Source organism: Cloeon dipterum, chromosome 1, assembly GCF_949628265.1.
Source record: "Cloeon dipterum chromosome 1, ieCloDipt1.1, whole genome shotgun sequence".
Taxonomy (NCBI): domain Eukaryota; kingdom Metazoa; phylum Arthropoda; class Insecta; order Ephemeroptera; family Baetidae; genus Cloeon; species Cloeon dipterum.
This window is the reverse complement of record NC_088786.1, coordinates 1,032,991-1,050,953: the sequence shown is the minus strand read 5'-3', so window position 1 is coordinate 1,050,953 and position 17,963 is coordinate 1,032,991. Positions and strand designations below refer to the sequence as shown.

At 41.5% G+C, this 17,963-nt stretch overlaps 2 protein-coding genes across 5 annotated transcripts in view; one reads left to right on the top strand and one right to left on the bottom strand.

Annotated features, from left to right (window-relative positions):
- The first annotated feature begins 193 nt into the window (after nucleotides 1–193).
- Nucleotides 194–4,350, top strand: LysRS (Lysyl-tRNA synthetase). Of its 2 annotated transcripts, XM_065475911.1 has the most exons (8): nucleotides 195–297; nucleotides 628–782; nucleotides 841–973; nucleotides 1,033–1,479; nucleotides 1,531–1,776; nucleotides 2,517–3,152; nucleotides 3,216–3,359; nucleotides 4,047–4,350. In XM_065475911.1, exons 2-8 carry the CDS (start codon nucleotides 679–681, stop codon nucleotides 4,134–4,136), a joined length of 1,800 nt encoding a protein of 599 aa, XP_065331983.1. In that variant the 5' UTR covers nucleotides 195–297; nucleotides 628–678; the 3' UTR covers nucleotides 4,137–4,350. The 2 variants fall into 2 exon arrangements, with proteins under 2 accessions (XP_065331984.1, XP_065331983.1); XM_065475912.1 differs by lacking the exon at nucleotides 628–782 and having other exon boundaries at nucleotides 194–297.
- spir (spire type actin nucleation factor) overlaps nucleotides 4,341–17,963 on the bottom strand; it is a 67,485-nt gene continuing 53,862 nt past the window's right edge. For 2 of the 3 annotated variants that reach the window (XM_065475905.1, XM_065475906.1), the window contains 8 exons: nucleotides 11,562–11,673; nucleotides 10,485–10,682; nucleotides 9,477–9,586; nucleotides 8,514–8,657; nucleotides 8,312–8,449; nucleotides 7,993–8,094; nucleotides 6,134–6,540; nucleotides 4,341–4,975 (listed from right to left, as the gene is read on the bottom strand). In XM_065475905.1, coding sequence (XP_065331977.1) covers nucleotides 4,786–4,975; nucleotides 6,134–6,540; nucleotides 7,993–8,094; nucleotides 8,312–8,449; nucleotides 8,514–8,657; nucleotides 9,477–9,586; nucleotides 10,485–10,682; nucleotides 11,562–11,673 — 1,401 coding nt within the window. In that variant the 3' untranslated portion in view covers nucleotides 4,341–4,785. The remainder of the gene's footprint in view (nucleotides 4,976–6,133; nucleotides 6,541–7,992; nucleotides 8,095–8,311; nucleotides 8,450–8,513; nucleotides 8,658–9,476; nucleotides 9,587–10,484; nucleotides 10,683–11,561; nucleotides 11,674–17,963) is intronic. The other variant, XM_065475907.1, reaches the window with a different exon arrangement.

Sequence of the window (17,963 nt, the reverse complement as noted above, 5' to 3'; positions counted from 1 at the left end):
CATTTTTTATTCTGTCCAGTGGCCGCCGCTGCATGTTACATCGTGGATCAATTTTTCTTTCCTTTTATTTTGCTTGAAAATTTCATTTTTTTTTAGGGAAAATGATATAAAAATACTTTCCCGGGGGAATATTTTTTTGTTTCAGATTTAAGATGCCAGCCTGTTAAAGTGGGAGTGGCATATTTTGCGGTGAGCACGTTGAAAGCTCGTAAGCTGCTGCAAGCTATTTCATTCATTTCCCGTTGTTGGGAGTCTGTCCACGATGTCAGAAGCTGCCGGCAAGAAATTGTCGAAAAAGTAGGCTATATTTTTCTTTGTACATTTTAGTTTCGTTTGGTAAAAACCTATTCCGATTGTGATTTTAATTTTATTACGCAATTCGAGTTTCTATGATCGCTGCAAAACTGTCAACAGAACATTATTTCCTTTTGAAATAAATTATTTGTCGGTCTAATTAAGGGTTGAAGATCACTGAGGTTGATTTAATTCAGCTTTTAGCATTTTTTAATTTTATTAAAACATTTTATTCAACTTAATTGGATGTTTGTTGAATTTTCTGTCATATTGCAATGTCAATTCAGTCATTTTAGCGAATTTTGCATCATACAAAGTTTCGTTTGGTTGCAGAGTATAGATAAGATATGTATCCGTTGAAAACTTAATTGCCGCGAGATTAAAATGCTGGGATTAGGTCTAAGACATTTCTTGAAGGCGGAGGCAGCAGTTCTGCCAAGACGATATCTTCAGAGATCCTTACGTACCACATGTTGTACTTTTAGGAGGTGTGTGCCAAAATGCTGTAGACCATTGTCACTAATTTAATGATTTCTTTGGTTGCAGTGAGCAGAAGAGGCTCCTGAAAGCCGAACAAAAGGCTAAAGAAAAGGCTGAGAAAGATGCACTGGCAGCGGCCAGCCAACCAGCTAATGCACCAAAGAAGAAGGACAACAAGGAGGAGGAAATCAGTCCAAATGTAAGAGCTGGGACAATATTATTTTGTAAAACTCTAACTATTAGTTTTTAACATGAAAGGAGTACTACAAACTCAGAACTACGATGCTGACTGAGGTGAAAGCCAGAGGAGAGAACCCTTATCCGCACAAATTCAACGTCGAGATCAGTCTAGAGGAATTTATCAACAAGTACAGCCACCTCAAAGACGGCGAAACGTTGGAAAGCGACGTTAAAACAATTGCTGGTCGCGTCTTCGCCATCAGAGAGTCCGGCGCCAAGCTCATTTTCTACGATTTGCGAGCCGAAGGAGTGAAGCTGCAAATCATGGCAAACGCAGCTCACTACGCCTCCGAGGAGCAGTTCTTGACTGAGACCGGAAAGGTGAGGCGAGGAGACGTGATTGGAGTGACAGGCGTGCCCTGCCGAACCAAGAAAGGCGAACTAAGCATGCTGCCCAAGACCATCGCTGTTTTGTCTCCGTGTTTACACATGCTGCCTCACCTCCACTACGGCCTCAAGGACAAGGTATAATAATTATTTAACCTTCAAGTCTGCAATATTATCATTTAATTGCAGGAGACCAGATTTAGACAGCGCTACCTGGACTTGATTTTGAACGACCGGGTGCGTCAAACGTTCATCTCGAGAGCGAGAATCATCGCGTACGTGCGCCACTTTTTGGACTCGTTAGGATTTCTCGAAGTAGAGACGCCCATGATGAACACGATTGCTGGGGGCGCCACTGCCAAGCCTTTCGTCACCCACCACAATGACCTGAACATGGACCTCTTCATGAGAATCGCGCCAGAGCTGTACTTAAAGGTTATTTATTTCAAAAATGCAGGGTTGCATTAATTTACCGGTTTTTACCAATTTCTTTTGCAAGAAATTATTTTTTCATTTTTCCCTTGTGAAAATCTAAAATTTGCAGTCGTCAAATTGTCTCTACTGTGCAAATTGCTACTCTAAAACTGCTATTTTCTGCCTCAATTCACCAGTTGTGTAAACCCTTAGTGTTCAAAGCCTCCAACAGATGGCGCAACCGTATACTTTCTTTAAATTTTAATTTTAAGTCAATTCCACTGCGATTTCAGACTCAATATCCTGCCACTGTGCATTCTTCCCTTAATTTCCTTTATTTTGACGTGCTAAAAACCAAAATCAGTGTAACCAATTGCCGTAGAATCGTGAAAAACTATTTTTTGAAATAAAATATCCTTTCCAACGATTATATGGCGATTAGCTGAACCGATTTTGGTTTTCAGAACGGCAAATTAAGAAAGCATATTAAGTGAAGAATGCACAGTAGCTAGATCAAGTCTGAAATCGCAGCGGGAGAGCCTCAAAATTAAAATTTAAATAAAGTATACGGTTGCGCCATCTGTTGGAGGCTTTTACATCTGGTCAATTTCTCTTAAGATTTATCTCTGGAAATTTCCAAGTTGAGGTCATGAGCAAATAATTAGAAAATTATTGTAAACCTAGCCTGCAGGAAAGCGGTAAAAAGTGCAACCCTGCAAAAATGTCATTTTCACCAACTGAATCGATTGATTTATTTGCAGATGCTGGTTGTCGGCGGATTGGACCGCGTTTACGAAATCGGCCGGCAGTTCCGCAACGAGGGCATCGACCTGACGCACAACCCCGAGTTCACCACCTGCGAGTTCTACATGGCCTACGCAGACTACCACGACCTCATGTCCATCACCGAGAGCATGGTCTCGGGCATGGTGAAGAGCATCACCGGCTCGTACAAGGTCAAGTACCAGCCGGAGGGGCCTGAAGGGCCCGAGGTCGAGATCGACTTCACGCCGCCCTTCAAGCGCATGCCCATGATGCAGACCCTGGAGGAGTGTCTGGGAGAAGCGTTGCCGGACCCGACGACGCTGTACACGGCTGAGGCGGCCGCCCGGCTGGCCGCCCTCTGCGAGAAGCACCAGGTGGAGTGCTCGCCGCCGAGGACGGCGGCTCGGCTGCTCGACAAACTGGTCGGACACTTCTTGGAAGACCAAATCGTGCACCCGACCTTCATCACGGACCACCCGCAGGTGATGAGTCCGCTGGCCAAGTGGCACCGCTCCACTCCTGGCCTCACGGAGCGCTTCGAGCTCTTTGTCATGACCAAGGAGGTGTGCAACGCCTACACCGAGTTGAACGACCCCATCGTGCAGCGCGAGAGATTCGACCAACAGGCCAAGGTGAGGCTTGCATTAAATTTCATGTTATTAAGAGAAAAGATTAACATTCACATTACTTTCCAGGACAAGGCTGCTGGAGACGACGAGGCGCAGGCTGTTGATGAGAATTTCTGCACGGCTTTGGAGTATGGCCTGCCTCCCACTGGCGGATGGGGCATGGGAATCGACAGACTAACCATGTTCCTCACCAATAATAATAATATCAAGGTACTTTTTTGTCTCTTATACCCTTGCTTTGCAAATTTTGAGATTGCAATTTCAATAACTCAATTTACGTTGGTGCATTACGAAATTTAAAGTGTGCATTGTGCTCCTCTCGTCAAGCCCGATCAAATGAACCCTATAATTGAGGTCAAGGTCAAAGATCACTAAGGGTCATTTTTAAATATTCTGTTTCTTGGTGTTTTCTTACCCCCGAAAAGTCAGAAACGCACCAAAAAGTGGTCTTAAGAGTTCCCGTGAGTTTGTATAAAATTTTCAAGGTGGTGTTCCGCTTCATTTCAAAGAAACGCAAATTTTAATTTGAAAAAACGAATTTTTCAATTTTTGCAAATGTTGTGAGCGCCAAATCTTGGGTTCTAAGGGTCAGAAATGCAAAAATTGCACACCGTTCGGCCTGTCTTGACCTCCTCTGGTGAGCTGAATGGTTTTTGGGGTGCTCACTTTCAACCCTTAACCCATATTGGCCATAATTTCATCCCCAGAGCTGAAAACATCTGATATAGTGTCATTAGCTTGACATAATTATGTATTTATCTATCTCGATTATTTATCACTTCTTTATTAAGTGTCTGCAACAAGTAGAGGAGCATTACATCTCAAGAGTGTCATGTTTTTATCTCAACAAAACTGATTTTGCCGAAATAGGACAGCTAACATGAATTACAATTACAGGAAGTGTTGCTGTTCCCTGCCATGAAGCCTGATGATCAGAACGCAAACAAAGAAGAGCCGGAGGTGGCAGCTGACGGCGCTAAAAACTAAAACCTCTCTCTCCGTCTCTGAATCTTGCGTTAATTTATATTTTGCTGCGGCAATCCACCAGCTCTTTTTACTGTCAAAATATTAGTGAAATTTTTGCCTTGTCTTGACTTCCAACCAACCGACAAATTATTTTGTTTGTTGGCAAATAAAAGTAAAAGCAGTTGAAACTCGTGATTTTGTTTCTTGGTAATAAAAGTCATCACATACTTAGGTAGTATTTTTTTGTTTATTTTATCCATTTCAGTAGTTTGGGGCAGAAAATGATATTATATATGATATATGCCAATGATTAAAAGGATACGACCAAAATGAGGATGAAAAGGCGTTAACAAGAGGATTAGGCTCATCATCAGATAACTTGGTAATTAAATCAGTAGAATCTAATTATGCGCGTTGATAGGATTTAGCAGATTAGGATACGAGTAGAAAGAGAAAAGCTCTGTTTTCTATCAGTAGGCTAATCTTTGTAAATGATGATTGTGGAGCATCAATGCACCCATATGTGTGTATTTTTTGCATGATAAAAAAAGCCTGAAGTGGCAAGGAGATCGAATTATCAATTAATTACCATTTTAATCGTTATTATACAACATTACATGATCGACTTAACAGTTAATTTAACTTAACAAATACCAGGGACAGTCTCTAATCAATATACAGGGGAAATGCTGAGTGATAGGTTTTTAATGGCCTGGTTGCGACTTGTGCGCGACGTCTTGATGATTTGCAGGACCATGGTTTTGCAGTCCAAACACACAATCATCTGCAACCCTTTCAGCTTCTCGGCCGTCTTGTCCATTACAGACGGTCGGCCGAGCGTCTTCGAGCGCATCAAGAATCTGAAATGTGGACCCAAAAAATATTAACTAAAGGAAAAGGAAAAATTCTATAGATAAATCATCAAAGAGCCTATGACCAGGAAAGGTCTGAGGATCTTTACTGAAACTAGCACCTGACTGACTAAAAATACCAAAATTGAGGTTTTTACACGGACTTTTGAATTTCTTACGTCTTGGAATTTGGAAATTTCTCCAAATCGGTTCAAATTGGTCGTAAAACAAAAATTCAGACACCAATGAACTCTCATGTTTATGTTTACCTCAAAGTGGTAGGTGCCAAAAATCAAATTTTTGAAACAGAACTCAAATTTTTATTTAAAATTAAAATTTTGTATTGCCATCTTGCAAGGAACAAAAAGTGTTATTAAAAAATTAACATTAAGGATGGGAATACTTTTTCTTGATTTTTATCAAAAAATGAAAACTAATCAGTTGAAGACTTCTCAAAAATGTTTAAACGCCCAAATCTCAGCTTCTAACAGTCAGATTTTTAAAAACCGCCCATCAATCGACTTGTCTCAACCTCCCTTAGATAGCCAAAGTAGCGAATCCTTCAACCCCCCTTTTGCTCCCTAAAATTCGTCAAATGTAACAGTATTCTTTTGTTACACAAACTAAATATTTCATAGTGTATTTTAGGTTTAAAAAATGGGTTGAAGGGTTAGCACCCTTAGGCTGCTTCGGCTATCTAGGGGAGGTAAAGACGAGCCTGGTGGTGTGCGGTTTTTGAAAATCTAGCTGCTAGAAGCTGAAATTTTGGCGTTTAAATAATTTTTTAATTCCCAAAAAACACATTTTTGTTATTGAATTGAAAAAAAATAAATTTAAACTGCACTACAGGTGCGACTCATCAAACCTCTTTAACGTTCTACATGATGGCTATATCTAAATTAAAATTTTCAGTAAAATCTCACTTTTAAATTAGAGTTCTACTTCGAAAATTCAATTTTGGTGATCTTTTGACCTTTGAGATAACAGGAAAGTTGTTCTTCTCGACGAGACGAGTTGTGAGCGGAGTTGAAACAATTTTAAACCGATTCAAAGTAAATCCGCAAAATGAACCAAAATCCATGAAAATCGAAAGTTTTTTAAAATTATTAAATTATTTTAATATTTCAAAAAAATAAACACAACACTCTAAAACGTTTTTGAACGTACCCCCTTTGTGCTGGGGTTGGTTTGTCCACGTGGACAGGCAAGGACTGCGGCTGTTCCTCAGGGCCTTCCTGGCCGTTGACCTCGGCAGGGCTGATGGTCTCCAGCTCCACCTTGAGGGGTGGCGGCGTGTCCGACTGGAGCTGTGTGGGGGTGGCGGAGATGGTGCTGGTTGTGCGCCGCGTCAGGGTGGGCGAGGTGGGGGCGCTGCCCACGCTGTTGAAGCGCTGGGGGGCCTTGGGGGCTGGGGCGGGCGCGGCCGCCGCCGGGGCAGCGGCCAGCAGCCTGTTCATCAGGGCTCGGCCGAAGGTGGGGGAGCTCGAGCCGTCGTCGCTGCCCTCCGGTGAAGACAGACCTGGCGACAGGGCGAACACCGGCACCCGGGAGAAATGCTCGGTGGGAATTCTCATCTGGAATTTATTCAAATTGTTACATTATTGTTCATTATTACATTTTTTGTGGCGAATTTGTGGCAAATTTTGACATTTCTCGTCAAGCTTGATCGATTTAACACCAAATTTGAGGTCATCGGTCAAGGTCAAAGGTCACCAAAGCTCATTTTCGAACATTTTCGTGTGAACATTGGTATTTTGAAATTTTTAAAAATTCTAAACGCCCTTAAAAAGTGGTCTCAGGGTGTGTGTGTGTGAGCTTGTGGGAAAATTTAAAAGTGGTGTTCTGCCTGATTTTCGAGGAATTTAATTTTAAATTTCGAAAAACACTATTTTTTAATAATGGCAAATGCTGTGAGCGCTAAATTTTGGGTTCTAAGAGTCAGAAATGCAAAAACTGAACACCATTGGATTTTTCTTGACCTCCCTTGGTGATCTGAATAGTTTTTTGGGTGCTCACCCTAAACCCTCAACCCCTATTGGCCATAATTCGAGATTTGGTGTTCATCGAGCATTTTATTTCTCGATAAAAAAAACATTGTGCCACCCAAATCTCGGGTTATTTACAAAAAAATACGTGTCGTTCGACTCGTCTTTGAATGAATTAAGTAACTGAATTGGTTTGAAGAAGACAATTACTCGTTAACGCGTCGTGCTAATAATTGTAAGTTGTTGAAACGGACGAAACACAATACTAAATTTCCCGTTATTGAGGGGGTTAAAAGGGGGTTGGTGGGTCTCGTGCGCTTGGGGACGTCGAGACGACTCTAACGGTATGCGGTTTTTTAAAACGGATGGTTAGAAGTCGAGATTTGGTCAGTCATCGTTTTTTATCAACCTCAAAAAACAAGGGTTTTATAAGTTTTCATTTTTTATTTAAAAAAAATGAGGGGAAACGCCACTTTAAATTTCAACGTTTTGAACTTAAAATTTTGCGCTCTACAAAATAGCTACGGAGAGTGAAAACTTTCAATATCTTCATTTTCAAAAATCAATTTTTATGACCTTGACCTTTAGCCACTTTGAGGTCATAATAAAAGTTGTTTGCCTTTTTAAGACAAGTTAAACGGTTTTTTTAATTTTTGTTCTAGGACCACACCCTGAGCAAAGTTACGAAGTACTCAAAATCCCCAGCTTTTTACCTTTGAATGCACGCAAAAATTAGAAAGTCCGGAGTTTTCTCAACTGTTTCGTCGGTCAATTAGGGCAAAGTTTGCGCAAAAAATTTCTTCACAATCCAAAATTTGGTGCTTTCACAGATTTTTGCTCAGTGTCTAATTCATCGTGCATACACAAAAATAAAACTATTAAATTCCTTTGAAAATAATATTTAGGCACTCAGCAAGTTGTGCATTTTATAAAATTTTTGTAAGAAACGTCGCCCCTCGACGATAAGCATTTTTTTATCGCACACTTGGCAAAAGTGGTTCTCAGGTGTGTGTTTTATGAGCAATTGGATGGATAACGTACCTTGTCGCAACACTTGCTGCACACAGTTCTCTGACACAGTTTGCACTTTTGGCCCCACGGGCCGAAGATACTGAAGCGCGTCTTCATGCACAGGAAGCACACCTGAAAACGAGCGAGTGAGTTGATTAGCTCTGCGTTGTTCTCATCAAAGCGTTGACTTTTCACGCTTTTCTCTGCTTGACCTCGCCTTTTGTAATTGCGTTTATTTTCGTGACGCGCTTGGCTTGGCAAGGCAAATATAAAAAATAACCGAACCGTTGTTGCTCTAGGACTGATACAAATTTCAAGGTGCATCAAAATTTTTCGCTCGCTCGCTCACCTTCCTCTTCTCAACCTCCTCCTTGATTCGGCCCTCGACTGGCAATCCGTCAAGCTCGGCTTTGGTCAGTACACTGCGGATATGCACGATTTCCTCCAGCGTCAGAGACAGGCACTCCATCGCCGACTGCCAGTGCGACTGAACACCATAGATATTTTTTATTGTAGAAACAAAAACGCGTCCAATCTCATTTTCAACATACCGACTGGAGCAGCTCATCTTGCAGAGAAGAGCGAGACCAATTGAGCTCACACGAGCCGAGGCTGGTGTGCGTCTTGGTTTCGTCGTCCTCCTCGGCCTCTTCGCCTTTTTCAGCATCAAACGCGTGTGAGCACCTTTTGGCAGGCTGGAAAATGAAAATGTTTTTAATCAATTCTATAGCATTAAAAAATTCCAACTTTATCCCGAACATTTTCTCTTAAAATATAATAACACCCCCGTCGATTGAACCCCTTCTCTAAAAAAATCGATGCGTTTCATCGCGGGGAGTCAGAACTTAGCCCGTGGGGAAATATAAAAAATAAATAAAAACAGCGGAGAAGACGCAGAATTGTACGGCGAGTTTTATCAACCCTTTTTCTTAATTTATAACCCGTAGCAGCAGAGTTATTAATTTTTAAAGAAAAAAAAACGCAATTTGTGACATTTCAAAATTTTTATTTCGGGGTCCAGGCGGGGCCCTATGGGCTGGACCATGCCGATTTGGGTCTCAATTGATGCCCCTTGGTAAGACGCGTCTTTTCATGAGCAGTTTTCAAAAATCGGACCATATTCAGAATTTTTACGATTTTTTTTCGGCCGACTTTTCGAACAAGTCGAAATTTTCCAAAAATGGTTTTATTTTTTATTAAAATTCGGCCGTTTTTTCGATCATTGACCCATGACCCTTCATTGGACAGGTATTTGATTGGAATATTACTTTGGATACCCTAACGACCTTTTTCAGGGTACATCGACCTGAGATCCGTCCCCAGGCTTTGTCAATACTTTAGAGCACACATGGCGATACATTCAGCGGCGATTTTTCATCCATGCCTGTCACCGACCTGTCAGGCGACCTGGCGACTATTTTTTGCGAGTCTTTTGGTCAATTTCGCCGCGTCGACGGACAAAACCACTTGTTCAAAAGTGGAATAAATAAATAAATAATAGTTGTATATAGTACCAGCTCGTCGTTGACTTCATTTTCGGCCTTCTCGTCTTTGGTTCCGACCACAGTGTGTCTTCTTCTGAGAGTCGCTCTCCTGCTAGGACACTGAGTGGCCAAATCATAAGCTGTAACAAATTGAGACGACGATCAGTATGAATTGCGCACAAAGATGATTCATCGTGAAATTATATAATTAGACACATTTAGGCCATGCTCATGCTGAAATGATAATTATCTGCTGTTAAAATGGAGCTGGAACACAAATTAATGAATATAAGCGGCAATGAGAGGTTCTTATGAGGCGAGGAAACCACTTGGAATTGATTGCATTTGGTTATTTCCAAGCGATGTTTGAACCCAAAAGAAATAGGAATTGAAATATCTTACATTAATTGCGTAGGCTCTCAGAGCTGTATTCTCACTCCAATAATTGTTATATATGTACAAAATCATATAGTTTTAACAATACAACAATAGCATGTAAATCTAGAAAATTATGCTGCATCTAGGTATAAAAGAAACGAAAATAATTGCTGTACACTCAAAAGTGAAATCAGAGTTACGCTGCTCTCTACGCACGTCCATTAAACATGCTGATCAATTACAAATTACCGGGACTGAGCATCACAACCGAAAAAAACATCAAAATCAGGTTAAACCGTCTTTGACGAAGTTTCTGAGCTCACCAATCGATTCTTGAGGGTCGAATTAGGTAAAATAGATTTTTTCCCGCCAAAAAGATATAAACTGCGCATGCGTCAGAGCTGGTTTGAGCACTCTTGCAGAAAGACCGCCTGTACGAATGACTTCTTTGTCAGATCTGACGCACGCGCACTTCTCGCATTCATATTGTTTTGGCGGGAAAAAATTCGCACGACACGCTGGACTCTTTGGACGGAAAAAATGTCCACCTTACCCTCAAGAATCGATTGGTGAGCTCATTTGTCAAAGACGCGGTCTTTAATTATTATTCTGGTCAGCCGCGGTAATTTGCCTAATTTATTTTGTTTGTATCCTGCGTACAATCGAGCAAAAGCGAGGCCGGTCTCTCCCTGGGCGCCGGCTCCGGCTGCTGCTGCTCCTCCTCCTCCGGTTTGGCGGTGTCAGGGTGCTCCGAGGACGTAATGAAACCTGAGGCGCGACTGCCGGCCAGCAGGTCGCCCAGGTCGTAGCGCAGCTTCAGGTGGCCTCCGGCTGAGGAGGAAGTGCTGCCCGTCGAGTCTGCAGCACCGAAATCAGGCAAATATTTTTGCCGCTCTTTTTGTTTCGAATCGAAAGCAGAAAATATGGTCGAGAGAAAACTCGAAATGAGTTGAAATAATTAATTTAAAATGAAACACGAACTTGATTTCGTTACAAAATTAAAAGGCACGTGGTTTTATTGATTGTTTTTTGTTTATCCTAAGAAAGGCGATTGATTAAGACATAAAATTATATAGGAACACATTTATGCGCGTGAGAATTATTAACGTGCGTCAAACTCTGAGCATTCATCAATGTCTCGCTCGGGGCCGGTTGACTCTCTCACTTATTCGAGCAGCATCTTTCTGTGCCATGCGTTCATCGAGTCTAATTGCTAATTGCAGCCGCCGTACAAGGGAAACCACGCGTGGAAGGCACGAAAATTATGCCATGGGAAAATAAAAACCTTGATTTCATTTTCTATCTTTTGTGCAGAATACTCTTACGCTCAAAAGTAGGCCTCGGACGAGCAAGTTTTCCGTGTTGGAGAAGCAGGACAATTGAATCACAAGTGCGCTGACTTTCCATTTTTCTTACGAAACGAGTGCTCAGAGTTTGAATCGAAGTTTTGCTCCTTTTCTTAAAATGGATGGTGATTATGAGTGAAGTCTGCCGACTCCAGCTTTATTATACGACGTGATCATAACAAAAATTAAAATCCTATTATCTCAAATTAGTGACAAAATCAAGAGAATTAAGGCAGTATGAAAACCAATTCACAGACAGAAAAAAATAGCAGTGAATGCAGTTTTCTGCCACAAAACCGACCCAAAAATATAGCGCGTAAATTTACACAAATTATAAATCATACGCTGGTTTTTCAAAGCCAGCCAAATAATCTGCTAAAGAAGTGCTGACCTGTTCTCCGCCAAGGGTTGACGTTGCTTCGGGGGGCAGGGACGGGGGCGGCGGGGGACGTCGGCGAGTCAAGCGAGCAGATGAGGTCGTCGTCGTCATCTTCAATCTCATCCTGCAACACAACAGCCAAGCAAATAATGCAAATTTCGTTCCATACTTCAGGCTCCAGTGAGCAAAATGGAAATTTTTATTCGAATTAGGATCTAAATAGAACGTGAAGAGGAAGATGTGGGAGGCATTGTTGTTTTTTGCATATTACAGCTTCCTTGATATGAAAGTGTACATCATTCACGCCAGCAAAATGGGATTTTTTATTTTATTGAATATCAAAAAAAATTTAAACAGAAAAAAAATGTGAAAAAGCTTTTTACCTATAATTGAAATACTTTTAAAAAATGAAGAAAAAGGGAAAATTTGTCGGCAAATCAAGTACTGTCTCCTTACTGTAACACCACGATTTATTTCACAATCTAGGGAATTTTTCCTCAAATTCCGCAGTAAGAAGGATCGAAATTAAGCGAAAAAGCATTCAAATTTTTTGCAAAATGTGAAATTTAACTGTTCCTTAATAATTGTTGGCCTGTAAAGCTCTACTTTCATACATTATTTTCTATTATTTATAATTATATCTGAATATATGCCTATTTTTCCGGTCTAGTTGAAAGAAAAATCTCTCAAGCAAATTTGCAGTCTACTTGTTTGTTATAATCGCCTTACAATTAGAGGCATGCAGACTACTAGATTGTTTTCCACGTAAGAGTTACGTGACACTTATTCGGCACACACACACACACACCTTGTTTACCGTATTTTTAGAAGACAGCAACGCAGAGTGACGCAATTCCGCTCTAATCTGCTAGACGCAGATTTTATCGAGCTGACACAACTTTCTTTTAGAAAAATGACAACCATCTGGTTCATCGATTAAGGCAAAAGGCTGATTTTAATTTTTCTGACACGTCGTTATTTTTCTACGCCTTGGATTTGTGTTTGTTCCTTGCTCTTGACGGCGGGTGGAGTCCGCGGAGGCGGAACAACCAACACGAATAAACGAATTTGTTTCAACGAAAAGGAAAACGCCCGAGTGCTGCGTTTCCTTCGCACTTTAGAAATTAATGCAAGGCGATAAATTTCCGAATTCGGGACGCAAATAAAAGCGATTGCCGAACAATGGAGTTGAAATAAAGGGCCGAATTTAGCTTGCATTCGAGCCGAGAGCAGTTTGTTGGCACTGAAAGGACGCACAGCTTTATGAATATTGTGCCTGCGCTGCTCTCTTTATTTTGCCTCGGTCTGGTCGTGGGGGCGATTTTTCAAACAGTGTCACACACTTTATGAGGCTGCTTGTTTGTGGGCGTGCGAGTGTCTGCGGTTGCTCTCTGCGAGGCCACTCGCAGCTCCGTAATGAGGTTTTGCACCTCTCTCTCACCCAACTGGTCCGTTCCTCTGACTGGCCACCAAGGTCTCTGCTCCTTGCAGTCTCAGCAAACAACTATTGCTTTCGACCCGACAATCAGACAATTCTATTGTTGTATATTCTACTTTCTATTTCTCCAACTCTGATTCAATATATAGAGAGAGAGAGAGAAGAGCTGGAGCATTCAAGTAAAAAAAGAATCTGTCGATCGATGAATAATGACTCTGTAACATCATCCACTTTGGAATGTTTGGCTCTGCTCAACCACAAAAAGACAACCACTTGAAACCACAATTCCTCAATTGATCTCTTAGCACTGGGTTTGATGTGGCAAAAAATGTTCTTCTTTTTTTAGAATGACGATCAACCACTCTATTTGCTTTCTACTTCAGCCTTGCTGTTTAGACTACCGACGAATTTCGTGATTTAACAAACAAAAAAAGCCATTCATCTTTTGGCCCATTAAATATTGCACAACGACAACAACGCGCAATCACCGATGCTTCTAAGAGACGATTGAGATGAGATGAGCTAATCTAACGCGCGGCTATTGCACGACGTGGTTTGAATGTAGCAGAAATGAGATCGGACGGGAAAGTGGACTTGCTGCGAGTTATGTAAAAATGAAAAGGCCTGAAGAAAAACGTGCATGTTTGCGTAATGCGGGAAATGACCGCAATTATAAGATAATTCTCCGACATGCGTGTGCTTCTCCGAAACTTGATTTTGAGTGTCAAGCTAAAAATAAACTCGTGTTTGTCTCAGAAAGTTTTGCCTGAGGACAAACATTTTCCGCGCAGAAGCTTTGAGTTTGCTCTTTCGGAGAAAAAATTTGCCCTTTCCAAAGACTCAAACACGAAATGCAAAGGGCCGGGCGCGCCAAAGGGTGAATAGCTTATCTCAGTCAGTTGGGCGCAGACGAAATATGAACCGCGGATGAAAGGGTGTTTGAACTGCAACTTACTCTGCGCCTATATTAATTATTGATCGAGCACATTCACGACCAGGTGAAGACGACATGCAAAGTAGCTTTCTTTTCTTTGATCTGCGAGTATCGAGAGACGAGGAAAAACTGGTTAACTGCGTCCAGACCCCGCAGACGAGCTTTGCCAACATCAACAAGCAAGCGCTAATTAAAAATCGCGGCCGCGCGCCGAATGATATTTAAAAATTTATGAGCGGCACACGATGTTGCAGAGATTTGAATAAATTTTTGCTCCGTCGTGAGATCACATTATTTCAACACTGGAAAATTGAGCGATTTCCCCCATCCGCGGCGATAATTGAAGAAAGGGAATTCAGTGCGTATGCAATTAATTTCCTCGGACAATGGCGACGCGCGCTTTGTTCCTTGTCAGACCGACTGCTTAGGAATATTAAAAAATATTTAGCTTTTTATCTAAGCGACCCTTTCACCGCGCAACGGCTACTTTCACTTGGCTCTGCCGCGTGCGACTGGATGCAATCTGTAATTCGCTCCAGCTTTAGCGTGCCAGCTATAGCTCATATTGATACATGGATAGTGTGTAATAACTATGTTACGGTATTTATTAACGCCGCGTGCATTATGAATTAGGAAAATATATTCGACTCGCGTGAATTGCATCACAATGCAAACGTTTCCTCAAGTGGCACTCTGGACTCATTCGGCATTTTTAACACACACGAACAACAAGTTGCAAAAAAGCCACTTAAGCAGATTAGATTGATAAATAACGGCGTTAATGGTTGTTGCAGGCGAAAAAGAAAATAATCCCGGTTTATCTTTCTGAGGTGACCGACACCCTGATAACGATCATCTCGATAAATTATGTGAAAAAATCGCGACGAATAAGTAAATATTCACTTTTTGACTCAAGGGATGAAATTATGGCCAAGAGGAGTTAGGGGTTGGGGCTTAGCACCCTAAAAACCATTCAGCTCCCCAGGGGAAGTCAAGTCAAGTCGAACGGTGTGCAGTTTTTGCATTTCTGACCCTTGGAACCCGAGATTTGGCGCTCACAACATTATTTGCATTGTGATTTTTTTAGCTCAAAATTTAATTCCTCAAATAGGAACTTGAAATTTTCACATAGGCTTACGCAATGGCACTGTATTTCAAAATCCAAAAAACACTAGGAAACATTCGAAATTGAGCTTTGGTGACCTTTGGCCTTGACCGATGACCTCAAATTTGGTGTTCATTTGATTGGGCTTGACGAGAGCAGTTCAACGCACACCTAAACTTTTAAATTGCATCCACTCTGAATAAACTGGCTATAATTTATATTTTTTGCTGACATGCAAACTCCATTCGTTTTAATTCAAGGAAGCTACGAAATCGTCAGCATTAGGCCGAAAATCACAAGACACTTGCCATCCGCGTGATAAAAAGCAAGACAATGAAAAGAGGCTATAAATTTTGGAAAAAAAAGGAACCAGAAAACTCTGTCGGACATAAATAAAATGTAGAAAAAGAGGCGCCGGCGTTACTCACGTTCAGCAAAATAAAACTGATGAGATGATTTTTTCCGTTGCTCGCTCGACGGCGGAGAAAACAGCAGATTTGCGCAATGCAGAGCAGAAATAACGGAAGGAATAAAGACAGCGCACAGTGTGTTTGCTTTTTATTTATTCTATCGGAACGACTCAAGTTCCAACCAAAGAGAGGAGTGTGTGTTTTTTGTTTGTATTCATGCGCGCGGTGCTTAAAGCATTTTTGGCTCATCAAAGAAGATGATGCTGGGTCCAGTAGCTAGGATTATTGTTGCGGCCGCAGTCTCCCACTCTCGGCTGCATTTTTCTGACTGACACACTTTCCTGCTGCACAACCCTTGGGTCATATCGATTTCATATTGTGTCTAGCGCAAGCGCCGCACTTAATTTTCCACTTGTGGCCCAATTTGACGCGTGTCTGGCCTAAATTGGCCCAGATATATACTATTTCGTGTTACGATGAACCAAGCTGAATTACGCGGTTGCGCTTCAAATTCGAGCTGGAGGACATTAGCATAACTGGATTTACTGAGGAATGCGAAAGAATTGCGCGCTTCAAGGTTTTTCCGCCGATAACCATTTCCCATGCACACAACACAGGGAAACTTTCTCTGTGACAGCAGCTCGAGAAAAAGATAATTTGCATTTGAAACAAAACAGACAAAAAATACCATTTTCGTTTTAAAAGTAAAGCTGGACAGAAAATTTGTGAAATATCCCTCTAGCCTTCACTTGATACTATCTCAAATTTAGGAACAAGGTCGTATAAAAATCGAAAATTGCAAAATCACGGTTTACGGAATTTTTCGCACACCGTTTGAAAATTTTCTTAATTATTGGCCTGCACGATTCTATAATTTTACTTTCGCAAAGACGTTTACTGCAGCTGCAAAACGAAAAAAGATAATTTATATTTAAAAAAAAGGAAAGTGGCGAAGCGTGTAGTAAAGAACAGTATTTCCGGCACAAAAAAAGATCAAATCTGCGGAAGCAATAAACGAGCAGTTCCAAAGCAAACTAAACGGCAGCTCTCCTTTTGAACTTGCGTTTCTTTTTTCCCAATATGTATTTTGTATCTGGACATTTCGATCTTTGGCTGCGCGCAACAATGGCATGCCGAGTTGAGTGAACCCTCGGGCTGCATACCTGGCTGCGATGATGAGCAAGCTGGCTTCATTCCAGCAAAAGGTCAGCACTCACCTCGACCCTGAACTGCCCTGGGTAAAAGTAGCGAATTTCTTCTACAACTCTCTACCTGTTCATTTCGATAAACACGCGATTTGTTCCGAGCGTGCAAAAGATCAGGATTTTTTTACCGAGTGAAATCAAGTGGGAAAGCTTGTTGGTGTTTGCCTTTTCATTTGCAATGCTCTCCAACTTATTGAACCGTCCATTAGTGCAAAGACGGAATGTGGGCCGCTTGCGTTGGATCATTAGCGACATCTTCGCAACTGTAAACCGCCGATGACTGTCGCACAAAGACTCGGACAGTGTTTTTCATAACAATAATCAAAATGATCGCTTCTATGTTCCAAGAGCAAAACGTCTGGCTGCCAGAATCCGTCAATCCTTTTTTGCTGCCAAAAGGCCGACGCTATCGAGTGGAAAACTGATTTTGCGATGGAGCGACTGTTATTCCGCAGAGAGAGGAAATCTCATCGCGCAGAGAGCACTCACTGCCGCTTTTTTTGCTATCGAGACAGTGCAGAACAACACACACACACACACGTCACTGCAAAGAGGAGGATTATTTCATGCTGGGTCACTTCGCGGAATGACGAAAACAGATATATCTCCGACGCGCGCGCGTGTGTGTACAAAATAATATGCGAGTGCACGATTAACGATTCAAATGGCCAACCACAATGTAAAACGCGTCATGACTACGAGAAAACACGCTCATTTCTCCTCCTGGGAAGCCAAAGTGCGAATTCACGCGGGAAACTTTTCACACACAACACAGCGTAACGAGTCGAACTCTTGCAACATGACATTTGACGCACATAATTGCAGTATTCGTAACGGACTGGGGCCGGAATAACTTCGTCCACGTTTAAAAAGGATTGAAAAATGCCGACAATTGAAAATTATCTGAATTTTTTGATGCAACGAGCAGTTGATCTATAAACAATTTGTTCTACAATTTGCAAAGGACCGTGCGACCATTAAAATTGAAATATTATAAAAAACTTCCACATTTTGACCACAAAATTGTTTGGCTGATTTCGATTCCTCTCGATGAAATCTGTCCAACAGCTTGTGAAACCTTTTAGGGAAACTCTTTTTTGTGAAATAAATTAGGATTTCAAGTAAGGAGACAGTCCTCACCATTTTAACTTTGCAGCCACTTTTCTTAAAAATTTACAGGCATAATTAGGTCAAATTTGGCTTCAGCTGAATCCTAAGGGACGAGTTCATGCATTGGCAACAAGAATTTTCCAGGATTTTGTAGTACCAATCCTATTTCTAATTTTCTAGGCACGAAAGTGACGAGAAAAAGGTACATTTCT